This window comes from Rana temporaria, chromosome 5 (genome assembly GCF_905171775.1).
Source record: "Rana temporaria chromosome 5, aRanTem1.1, whole genome shotgun sequence".
Classification (NCBI taxonomy): domain Eukaryota; kingdom Metazoa; phylum Chordata; class Amphibia; order Anura; family Ranidae; genus Rana; species Rana temporaria.
The window spans coordinates 158,503,300-158,516,238 of NC_053493.1; the positions used below are offsets into that span (position 1 = coordinate 158,503,300).

At 41.3% G+C, this 12,939-nt stretch overlaps 1 protein-coding gene across 1 annotated transcript in view; it reads right to left on the minus strand.

Annotated features, from left to right (window-relative positions):
* Window positions 1–12,939, minus strand: part of STAC (SH3 and cysteine rich domain) — a 341,115-nt gene that overhangs the window by 60,327 nt on the left and 267,849 nt on the right. Inside the window, exon 6 of the mRNA XM_040353299.1 lies at window positions 3,835–3,913. Coding sequence (XP_040209233.1) covers window positions 3,835–3,913 — 79 coding nt within the window. The remainder of the gene's footprint in view (window positions 1–3,834; window positions 3,914–12,939) is intronic.

The following is a 12,939-nucleotide window of genomic DNA, read 5'->3' on the forward strand; positions in this document are numbered from 1 at the left end:
CCTAGAGGGCCCCCTATTCCTGCACAGCAAGACAACACACATTTTCTTAAATTTGTACACAGTCAGTACCCAGTCCATAGGCTTGTTTTTGTTGTTTTATTGTAAACACTAGAGATATATAGTATGTGCCCAGGTCATATTTCATGAATGGGGTTTACAACCACTTTAAGGACAAACTTCCTTCTCTCTTCCTATTGTACTCAGAAATGCAGATGCTGGACTGTACCCCCCCCCCCTGTTATCAGTCTCTCATGGATCAGTAGCACAGTTTCCTCTCTTCAGGAGCTCTATGTCCCCTTGATGAAATATAGCAAAGTCCCAACATTTGCAGGAGCTCTCTCTATGCACCCTGGGTGAAACTCTCAAAGACACACGACTTGTAGGAGCCCCTGGGTGGAAATAGCAAAGTTCCTATTTGCAGGAGCACTGTGTCCCCTTAGTAGAGACTCACAAATTCCCAACACTTGAAAATACCAGCCCACCTGGTTGCTTTGAAAAGTGTCCCGGAATAAGGGATTTAGGTTAGCTTTGACACTGTCCCTATCAAAGCATTCTGGATATCGCATTTAACAGCCTTCTCTCTTGTAGGCCCTGGGGGTGTAGAGATACTCACACTGTCCCACTGCTGTTCAGGCCTCCTTCTGCACAGATCTTCCCATTCTAGACAGGATGTCTCCTGGATGAGAGTGAAGGGAGGTGAAGGTCACTCTCTTCAGATTCCTATCCTTCCTTCCTTAGCTCCAGCTGGGAAGCTGCCCCCCCCCCAGCCCTGGGGACCCCTCCCAGACCTGACAATATCAGTCTCAGCACTCCAGATTCCACTGTGCCAGTCTTACCACCCTGCCAGGCCTCCTGCCTGGGGATCGGTAAAAACTCCCATCAATATTCAGACCCTGTCTCCTTACCTCCACCCACTAGTTTATAGACGTTTCCATGGACCTCCAAGGCCAGCGGGAGGCGATAGGGGTCTGGTTTGCAGAGCCTTTCAGCCTGGCCTTTGGCTGAACCCACAGCTCCTTACCAGACTCACATAGGCTTTTATGAATCAACATAAATTTACCTCACTACACTGTACACTAGAGGGTGCTACAGAGGGTAAGTGGTACAATGTTTACAGCGTTGTTAAAAAAATAAAAACTGTTTTAGTGCATGATATTACAGTAGTTATCCTTTAAATGTAAAAAGTATATATCTATAGTCTGCATTGAGACATAATAAGAAAATTATCGCCTGCATGTTTAAGCTTACTGAAATCATATACTGAAATGTGTTCAGTAACTAGAGCTGCAGTAACTGGAGGTTAATCTGCACTTAACATGAACAGATTAATAAAATATTGATCAATGCTCTGAATTAATGTAACTTCATATGAGAATTAGTACAACAGAAGGATAATTAAGCTGATGCATAACACCAGATGTAATTGTGCAGGACGTTATGCTTGTAACTTAAATCTACATTTGGCAACAGTTTTTTTGAGTCTTGTAATATCTTTATTGGTTTGTAAAAAAATGCTTAATGAACACCATATGTATGAGTAAAAAATTGACATAAATATATATATATATTTTCTTGTGTGAGATGCTCAAGCATAGCATTATAGTTATTCTAATGACTCAGCCACTTCCCAATTTGTCTTTTTAGGGCTTTCCATGGCCAATTTTATTAAAAGAAAGTAAAAAAAAAAAAAAAACTGTGAGGCCCCGTACACACGACCGAGTTTCTCGGCAGAATTCAGCCAGAAACTCGGTCGGAGCTGAATTCTGCCGAGAAACCCGGCCATGTGTACACTTTCGGCCGAGGAAGCCGACGAGGACCTCGGCAAGGAAATAGAGAACATGTTCTCTATTTCCTCGTTGTTCAATGGGAAATTTCAGCTCGCCGAGGTCCTCGGCGGCTTCACAAGGAACTCGACGGACAAAACGATGTGTTTTGCCCGTCGAGTTCCTCGGACGTGTGTACGGGGCCTGAGGGTTTGCAGTTCACAACATACAAGCAATACAAGTCTTCTGGCTTGGTCTTATAGCGCTAATGCTGTGGTTTCCAAAGTATGCCCTTGTCTGTTCCTCCAGACAGGAGGAACCTACTGTGCACACATGCATTTCTGACTGCATCTCTTGTAGCCATATGGACTCCTGGGGAGGGTGGACTCCTGGGGTCCCTTAATCTGAATAGATAAGGACCCTGGGTGCCACTTAACCCTTATCACACTGTGACGTGTGTTTTAGGCCTCATACACACTGGATGTTTTTTGAGGTTTTAAGAGCAGCTGTTTTTGGCTGTAGACAGGGCCGCTGATAGAAATCATGGGCCCCCTTCAGCTCCACCCCTGGTCCCGCCTTTAGCTCCAACCTTGGCCCCGCCTTGAAACTGTCTCTGCAGCACGTTACGGGATTGGCGGCATTGGTAGGCACCTGGAGCAGAGAACCGGGGGGGGGGGGGGGGGCTGCCGTCTGAAATTGAAATTGAGAAGTGGGGGGGGGGGCTGCCGCGAATTGAGAAGCGGAGGGGGGCCCTTTACAAATTATTAATAAAAATGAAAAATGAGGGGGGGTTGCCATTCAGGGCCCTGGGGACCTCTGGGCCCTTTAATTAGCCATTCAGGGCCCTGGGGACTTCTGGGCCCTTTAATTAAAAAAAAAATGTATAACAAAAAAAAAAAAGGGGGGTTTGCCACATGGAGATATATATATATATATATTAAAGGGCTCATGAGGTCTCCATGTGGCAAACCCCCTTTTTTTTTTTTTATACATTTTTTTTTATTATTAAAGGGCCCAGAGGTCCCCAGGGCCCGGGATGAAAACACCCCTTTTTTTTATAAAAAAATAAATACATTTTTATATATTTTTTTATTTCATATATATATATATATATATATATATATATATATATATATATATATATATATATATATATATATATTATTAAAGGTCCCCAGGGCCCCGGATGGCAATCCCCCTTTTTTATAAATTCTTTTTTTTCATATTTTATTTCATTATTTTTTCTTTTTATTCCTTATATATGTATGTATGTATGTATGTATGTATGTATGTATGTATATATATATATATATATATATATATATATATATATATATATATATATATATATATATTAATATATATACATACATACATACATACATATATAAGGAATAAAAAGAAAAAAAAAATGAAATAAAATAATATGAAAAAAAAAGAATTTATAAAAAAAGGGGGATTGCCAAATGGGGCCCTGGGGACCTTTAATAATATATATATATATATAAAAAAACCTCTAAAAAAAATGGCCCTTTAATAAAAATTTAAATAAAAATATATTAAAAAATATATATATATTTTTTATAAAAAATAAATAAAAAAAAGGGGAGTTGTCATCTGGGACCCTTTTTTTTTTTTAAAGGGGGTTGCCATCCGGGCCCCTGCTGCCCCGGGGCCCCCTACAACAGGGCCAGTTGTACTGGCTTATCAGCGGCCCTGGCTGTAGACATCTTAACTACCAGTAGTAGTTATTTAAAGTGCCTGGAATTGATCCTGGAAACCCCAGAGATGTCTATGTTGTAATTGGTAAAAGTCTTAAAATTTAACCATATGCCTTCCTGAACATGAGAATTTAGTCATGCATCCCTGTAATACCTTTTAATTATAAATGCATTTGCAAAATGATTGCTCATGACACATATAATACCATTTAAACTTGATTATACCCTGTCAGAAAATCTGGAAGCAATAAAGGTCATTGTGAATTATTGGATATAATTATTTTTGCAGTATGTTTTTAAATATAATTAGTATGTTTCAGAATAACATTAATCATGCAGGAAAAACTCACCACTATCACTTCTTTGTCTATTTACATCCAATAAATATGAACTATCTCCTTCTTCAGGTACATCTGCCAGATCTGCAGTCTGCAAGATATTCGAGAAAAAAACAAACACGTTTTAACAGATATACAAATGCACAGACAAACATCTAAAAATAAACATCTATCTAAAAATAAAGAGAAGTAAATATAAATAAATTCTCAAAATGTCACAAACCACGATAAATGCAACTAGTGTATAGCATTTTAAAATAACAAATTTATTGCCCCATCCACAGGGAAATTTTAAAGAAAGTTATTTTAAATTGAAACATCAAACTTTTACACATACTGTATTTATTTGCGTATAACACTCACTTTTTTACCCTGAAAATAGAGGGTAAACTGTGCCTGCGTGTTATACACAGGGGGCTGTGGAAGTTTTTTTTCCTGAAACTTCTCTCTTAGGCCTCGTACACACGACCGAGTTTCTCGGCAAAAACCAGCAAGAAACTTGCTGGGATTTTTTTTTTGCCGAGGAAACCGGTCGTGTGTACACTTTTCGACAAGGAAACTGTCGAGGATCCCGTCGAGCCAAAAAGAGAGCATGTCTTATTTTCCCTAGACGGGAATGGAGAAACTTGCCTTGTCGAGTTCCTCGACAGCCTAACAAGGAACTCGACGAGCAAAACGATGTGTTTCGCCCTTCGAGTTCCTTGGTCGTGTGTACGAGGCTTCAAAGTTAGGGTGCGTGTTATACGCTGATAAATACGGTAAATGCTTTGGGACCAAGCGTGTCAGCAAGTGTTCTGGGACGTTAAGGACCTACAGTATTTTTTGTGAGATGTGTCATTTATTTACAGGAATTTGTAAATGAAAAAAGTAAAAGTCCCATCTGCCACCAGGAAAGAGGGAATTGTAGTTCCCAATGGAGCACAAGTGCAATTCCTCCAGCACTGTACCTGAAGGTCCGTACCTAGGCACAGACCTGTGGATGGAGGCAGAGGGCCAGATTCACAGAGACTTACGACGGCGAATCTCCAGATACGCCGTCGTAAGTCCGATTGGGCGCTGTCGTATCTATGCGCCTGATTCTTAGAATCAGTTACGCATAGATTTCCCTAAGATCCGACCGGCGTAAGTCTCTTACACCGTTGTATCTTAAGCTGCATATTTACGCTGGCCGCTAGGTGGCGCTTCCATCGATTTCAGCAAGGAATATGCAAATTAGGTAGATACGCCGATTCACAAACGAACGTCCGCCCGGCGCATTTTTTTACGTCGTTTACGTTAGGCTTTTTCCGGCGTAAAGTTACCCCTGGGTCTATGAGGTGCAGCCAATGTTAAGTATGGCCGTCGTTCCCGCGACGAAATTTGAATTTTTTACGTCATTTGCGTAAGTCGTTCGCGAATAGGACTGGACGTAATTTACGTTCACGTCGAAAGCATGACGATTTGCCAACGTCATTTGGAGCATGCACACTGGGATATGTCCACGGACGGCGCATGCGCCGTTCATTAACCACTTCAATACCGGGCCTATTTTGGCACTTCTCTCCTACATGCATAAATCATAATTTTTTTGTTAGCAAATTACTCAGAACCCCCAAACATTATATATGTTTTTTTAGCAGACACCCTAGGGAATAAAATGCCGGCCATTGCAACTTTTTATCTCGCACAGTATTTGCGCAATAATTTTTCAAACGCCTTTTTTTTGGGAAAAAAAATGGTTTTGTGAATTAAAAAATAACAAAACAGTAAAGTTAGCCCAATTTTTTTGTATAATGTGAAAGATTAAGTTACGCCGAGTAAATAAATACCCAACATGTCACGCTTTAAAATTGCGCACACTCATGGAATGTCGGCAAACATCAGTACTTAAAAATCTCCATAGGCATCGCTTATTTTTTTTTTACAAGTTACAATTTTAGAGTTACAGAGGAGGTCTAGTGCTAGAATTGTTGCTGATCTACAGCGACTGCACTTCCATGCACACTTGCAGTGCACTTTTAGTGCAATGTGGATTTGCCTTTCGTAAATAACCCCCTATGTGTTTTTATTCTGCATCAAAAACACAGTGGGGGTTATTTACAAGTACATTTGAAAATGCACTTGAAAGTGCAATCGCTGTAGATCGCTCTGGATCTGAGGGGAAGCGCTGCTGATTTTATCATCCAATCATGTACAAACTAGAAAGCTGTTTTTTATTTTCCTTGCATGTCCCCCTCAGATCTACAGCGACTGCACTTGAAAGGGCACTTTCAAGTGTACTTGTAGTGCACTTGTAGTGCAAAGTGGATTTGCCTATTCGTAAATAACCCCCAGTGTGTTACATGTATTCCAATGGTGCTAGTTCACACTAGTGCAGTGCATTCTAGCTCCAACTCTCATCTGTGTGCTGAAAGGCAAAGCCATCTGGCAATCAGGCTGCTAGGTGAATCAAAATCCTGACAATATTGCCAGCATCCTTCTTTGCCCTATCAGCTGATCGTGAGCAATAGTCTATCAACTGACTCTGGGACAAAGAAGAACACAAGTAAATGTACTCCTGTGACCCGCAGAAGAAGGATGGCCAAGAAAGCTTTGGTCATACCTCTCTTTTAAGTTCCCTCTCCCCAATAATAAACTGTTCCATGGTGCAATGTTTCATAAAGGCAAAGGAAATCATTAACCTGTACCCAGGGGTGTGTGGCCAGTTCGGCATGAGATAGGAGGTGATTCCCGGGTGCTCTGCATTCTGACCATCATCCTGATATCGCTGCTGCCATCCTCACTCCTACTTGCTCTCCAGACACTCAGTCTACTTCCCCCACATCTATGCTACCATGTTCAGAAGAGGACAGAACAGCCAAATGGCCCCAGACCCTACCGTCCAAGATGGCAGCCTCCCGCCCCGCTCAGCAAAGGAGGCTTCACAATGCCTCTTTGCCAGGCCCCCTAGCCAAGGATCCCTCACTCCCATCCCAGGGAGAAATTGTCAGCCCTGACTTGGGTTTCGATCCTGCAGACTTGAATGTCTCCCTCCTGCAGCTGCCTGTGCAGGATGCTTCTTCTCCTGTGAGTACACAGTCCATTGTAGTTAACATGGGGCTGACTGTACAGCATGATAGCTCTGAGCCTGAACCCACATTAAGAGATATACTGCTTGCTGTTACCACCTGAAACTCCTCTATAGCTGATCTTGCAGGAGCAGTTAAGGGTCTAAAATAGAAATATCGCTGGTGCTGCAGAATATGCAGAAAGTAATATGAACGATGAATGGAATCCTTTGCTGAGGGATGCTTGGTATGTTCAATCAATAGCGTCTACAAATGCTGCTTGATTAAAAGACATGGAAAATCACCTCCGCAGGAATAACCTGTACCCAAACTGCACTCACAGTTTTCTCCAGCATCATTATTGTGCAGCATCATGCAGACCAAAACAATTGTATGTAAGATGAGTCCCTATCTGTCTAGGGCACACAAAAAATACTAAATATCAGGATGACACAAACATAAAGCCATTACACACCAGAATTATATGAAAACAACACTATTAGGTTTGAAGGACGGAAAAGGAATCCAAAAATGGAAACAAAAAACATCATATGCCTAGGGACAAAGAGTCAAAAAGTACTAGCCAGAGGTAATACAGGCAAAAAAAGTTAGCAGTAAACACCAAGATGATATGGACACAAAAAGATAGGAGTAAGAACACAAAGAAGAGGCTACAGGAACATGGACATAAACCTAAAAAAGCTAGTAATACTAGGAGGCCATTTTTCCAGAAGATTAGGACATCATGGAAAACACTTTAATACCACATTGTGTACAGTAGCTGACGAGCTACCCCCTTAAAGGATAAATTCACCTTTTGAAAAAAATAAAATAATCAATGCACATTTTTTTGCAGGAAAAAAAATGCATTCATTATCTTTTCCTTAGGAGCCTGCAGAGCCTTGCACTCAGCAGATCACAGATGCACTCTCAGGCTCCTGCAGACTCTCAGCATAGCCGTCTGATTGTACCTCTTAAGCCTCGTACACTCGACCGAGTTTCTCGGCAAAAACCAGCAAGAAACTTTTTTTTTTGCAGAGGAAACCGGTCGTGTGTACACTTTTCGACGAGGAAACTTTCGAGGATCTCGTCGAGCCAAAAAGAGAGCATGTCTTCTTTTTCCTCGACGGCAATGGAGAAATTTGGCTCGCCGAGATCCTCGACAGCCTAACAAGGAACTCGACGAGCAAAACGATGTGTTTCGCCAGTCGAGTTCCTCGGTCGTGTGTACGAGGCTTTACAGGCAGGCATTTACCTGAGAGCAGGAAGATAAATGAGTTATGCGGATGCTCACCAGCCCCCTTGCAGCTCATTAAAGCGGGAGTTCACCCATAAAACATTTTTATAAACAATCCCCTTAGATGGATGCTCATTTTGTCTAGGGGAATCGGTTAGTTGTTTTAAAATATGAGCTGTACTTACCGTTTTCGAGATGCATCTTCTCCGTCGCTTCCGGGTATGGGTCTTCGGGAGCGGGCGTTCCTTCTTGATTGACAGTCTTCCGAGAGGCTTCCGACGGTCGCATCCATCGTGTCACTAGTAGCCGAAAGAAGCCGAACGTCGGTGTGGCTCTATATTCCGCCTGCGCACCGACGTTCGGCTTCTTTCGGAAAATCGTGACGCGATGGATGCGACCGTCAGAAGCCTCTCGGAAGACTGTCAATCAAAATAGGAACGCCCAGTCCCGCAGCCCATACCCGGAAGCGACGGAGAAGATGCATCTCGTAAACGGTAAGTACAGCTCATATTTTAAAACAACTAGCCGATTCCTCTAGACAAAATGAGCATCCATCTAAGGGGATTGTTTAAGAACTACAAGCCCCCTTCACTTTTTTTACATTTTGTTATGTTGCAGCCTGATATTACATTTTTTTTTTTTTTTCTAATTTATCTACACTTAGTACCTCATAATGACAGAGTGAAAACTGAATTTTAAAAATGTTTGCAAATTGATGAAAAAGGAAAAACACGATGTGAAATATCACATTGGCATAAGTATTCCGACCCTTTGCAACCACGACTGAAATTTAGCTCAGGTGCCTTCCATTTCTCTTGATCGTAGCTGAGATTTTGCTAAGCCTTGAGTGGAGTCCATCTGTGGTAAATGAAATTGGACATGTTTTGGAAAGGCACATACCCCTCTATAAAAGGCCTCACAGCTGACAATGCATACTATATCAAAGCAAAAGCCTTGAGGTCAAAGGACCTAACTGCAGAGCTTACAGACAGGATTATTGCAAGGCACAGATCTGGGGAGAGCTACAGAAGAATTTCTGCTGCATTGAAGGTCCCCAAGAGCAAAGTGGCCTCCATCATTTTCAAATGGAAGAAGTTTAGCACAACTAGAACTCTTCAAAGAGCTTCTGAGCTCATGTTCCTTTGCTCTGATACTATGCATTGTCAGCTGTGAGGCCTTTTATTGAGAGGGGTGTGCATTTTCAAATCATGTCCAATCAATTTAATATACCACAGATGGGCTCTAATCAATTTGTAGAAACATCTCAGAAAAGATATAGAGAAATGGGAGGCACCTGAGCTAAATTTCAAGTGTTGTTGCAAAAGGTCTGAATACTTATGCCAATATAATATCTCAGTTTTACCTTTTTAATAAATTTGCAAACATTTCTAAAATCCTGTTTTCACTTTGCCATTATGGGTTATTAAATGTCAATGAATGAAAAAAAAAATGTAAGCAATTGTATCAGGCTGCAACAAAGAAAAATTGAAAAAAGTGAATGGGTCTGAATACTTTATGAACACACTGTAGTGTATACAATAATCATACATATTTATGGTAAAGCATCCTTCAAAGCATGCAGGAAAGCATTTTGCTACTGACTGGCCTAGCAGTTTCACATTAGTTCACATGACATCTGCAGGGGATAAACAGCATATCATTTCTGGGATAGTCACTAGTGAAAGTGCTTCTCTAAATGCTCTGAATTAAGTAAATACGGTATACAGTATTACATTGAAAGATAAAAACACCTGACTGCCATTCACCAAGATGTAATTTGGTATGCATTCCCCCTATCCTCTTTCTTTAGTGTGATATCCCTAATATCCCTCTTAGGTCCTGTGTTATTTGGCTTTTTTTCTGCTTCTTTATCCCATACAAAGTCAATAGGAATGCAAAAGTAGCTTGAAGGAAGTTAATACAGTTTGGAAGATTAACTGCAGGCCAGAGGAGGTCAACAGCAGGTCAAATGCACTTGTCAATGATATGTGATCAATCTAAAAAGCATCTCAAACTTGCTTAACAGCTCAAGCCAAAAGTCCTTAACCACTTAAGACCTGGACCATTATGCAGGTTAAGGACCTGGCCCCTGTTTGCGATTCCGCACAGCTAACTGACAATTGCGCGGTTGTGCGACGTGGCTCCCAAACAGAATTGGCGTCCTTTTTTCCCCACAAATAGAGCTTTCTTTTGGTGGTATTTGATCACCTCTGCGTTTTTTATTTTTTGCGCTATAAACAGAAATAGAGCGACAATTTTGAAAAAAATTCAATATTTTTTACTTTTTGCTATAATAAAAATCCCCCAAAAATATATAAAAATTATTTTTTTTCCCTCAGTTTAGGCCGATACATATTCTTCTACTTATTTTTGGTAAAAAAAAATCGCAATAAGCGTTTATTGATTGGTATGTGCAAAAGTTATAGTTTTATGGCATTTTTATTGTGAAAAGGACTACAGCGCTACTAGCAAATAATCTCAAAGAAACCACACAAAAAACTAAATAATACAGCAGCAATCAAAAAACGGTGAACTAAACCAAATGATAAATGAATAAATACTGATGCGCTCGTATTAACTCATGCGCTCGTATTAACTCATGGGTCATTCTACCCATGACTAAGTCTCGTGACGATACATGTGGGGGAGGAGCCTACAGTGATGGACCATCGGATGTCTATCCCGAGTGAGGAGTCCACTTAAACTGAGCGGCAACATACCCTGTCTATCGCAATACAGGGAATCTTTATCCAAGGGAGCTCCGCTTGCTCCCTCTAACAACCTAATTCAGCAGACCCCAATTAATAATACTTAAACGCTGAATAAAAGTACATCCGTTTCTTCCTGATTCCCCCCCCCCCCTCCTTGCGCTTCAGCTTTCTTTATAAATGGGTATGAATTTGAGTATGGGGCTCAAACTTCAGTAGACGCTATCGTGGAAATGTACCTCTAAGGATGATGATCCTATATGTTTAGTTCACCCAAGTGCAGGGCGTCCCCCCCCCCCCCCTTTTTTTCTTTTTTTTTTTTTTTTTTTCTCTCTTCTCTCTCTCTTTTCCTCTTCATGATATGGCTGACTTTTACCCAGGGTTTATATCAGGGGGACCCTACGAGCTCAAGGACCATGCCAACCCTAACCTTTGGGTTGATACCACGATTACCTTCCCGTCCACAGTGTAGTTCCCATCAGGGGTGGACTTTTTGAGAATGGGATTGGCGATGGTCTCCTACGCAATCTTTTTTTCTTTTTTTTTGACATAGGGTCCCTAACCACATTCGCCTCTCTGATTGATTCCTTGATCCCTCGTTCAAGGACTCGGGTGGGGTCAGTTCCCCTCCCCTTCAGAGGATCTTCAATTTCTATATGAACTAGATATTTCTTAATCTTTACAAGACTGGAATAAATGCATTATTATTAATGTTTGCTTTCCTTTGTACAAGAAATGTGATTTTGACAGCCTTGTGAAATGCATTGTACATGTTAATATTCCTGATTATTTATATTTGTTTAATAAATAAATAAATAAATTTGGAAAAAAATAAAAAAAATAAAAAAAATAAAGGAACAACATACCCTGTCTATAACATAAGCGAGGATACGTGAGTGCACTAAGTGCAGCCTTTATCCACATCTATATGGTACAATATTGCGCTATGTTTCCTTTCCTCCTCTTTTGCATGTGACTGAATGAAACTGGAAACATCTGATCGCTTGCTGGAGGTTGTTGTAACCTGATCACATTGAAGTGAGAGCTTGGCAATTAGGGAAGGAGCACTGCAGACTGGCTGATTCAATCATCAGGACTTTTTCATGATCTACTCACATATATTAAGAGTTTCTTCACCAGGTTTTTTTGCTTGATTGTATACGTACGATTCACATTGCACATGAGTTAATACGAGCGCATCAGTATTTATTCATGGCATTTTTATTAATATTTTTTTTTTACTAGTAATGGCGGCTATCAGCGATTTTTTTTGTGACTGCGACATTATGGCGGACACTTTTGACACATTTTTGGGACCATTGTCATTTTCACAGCGAAAAAGTGCTATAAAAATTCACTGATTACTGTGAAAATGACAATGGCAGTGAAGGGGTTAACCACTAGGGGGTGCTAAGGGGTTAAGTGTGCCCTAAGGGAGTTATTCTTACTGTAGGGGGTGTGGCTGTAGGTGTGACATCCCTGATCGCCGTTCCCTATAACAGGGAACAGAGGATTAGTGACACTGCCACACAGAAGAACGGGAAAAGTGTGTTTACACTCACCTCTCCCCGTTCTTCAGCTCCTGTGACCGATCACAGGACACCGGCGGCGATCGGGTTCACGGGTCCCACGGGCGTGGTCATGGAGCTTTGGACCGGCTGGGCTCCTAAAGGCGACGTACAGGTACGTGCCTGTGCCCAGCAGTGCCATTCTGCCGACGTATATGTGCAGGAGGCGGTCCTTAAGTGGTTAAACACACTTTTTCTTAATAAGATGACTTGTATACAGGGCTTTTTTCTCAGAGAATAGATGCAGGTACCCCCCCCCTTTCCGAGTCACCCCTGGTGTCTGCCCACCTTTAAGCACATCTCTTGGTACCACCCCCTAGCCACCTCCAGGTACCACCCATTTTAGAGAATACAGAACCAAGTATCATTTATTTTGGTGCTAAGAAATTTGTGTGGAATGTGTTAATTATAACAAAACAAGCAATAAAATAGATGCCTCCAGCAATAGCAGACCACACCACCAGCAACAGATCCACAGGAACAATAGATACCCCCATTAAAACAGTAGATCTACTTCATCAACAATAGAACCTCCCAGAAAAAATATATCTCCTAGCAGCCAACATCAATTGGCCCTT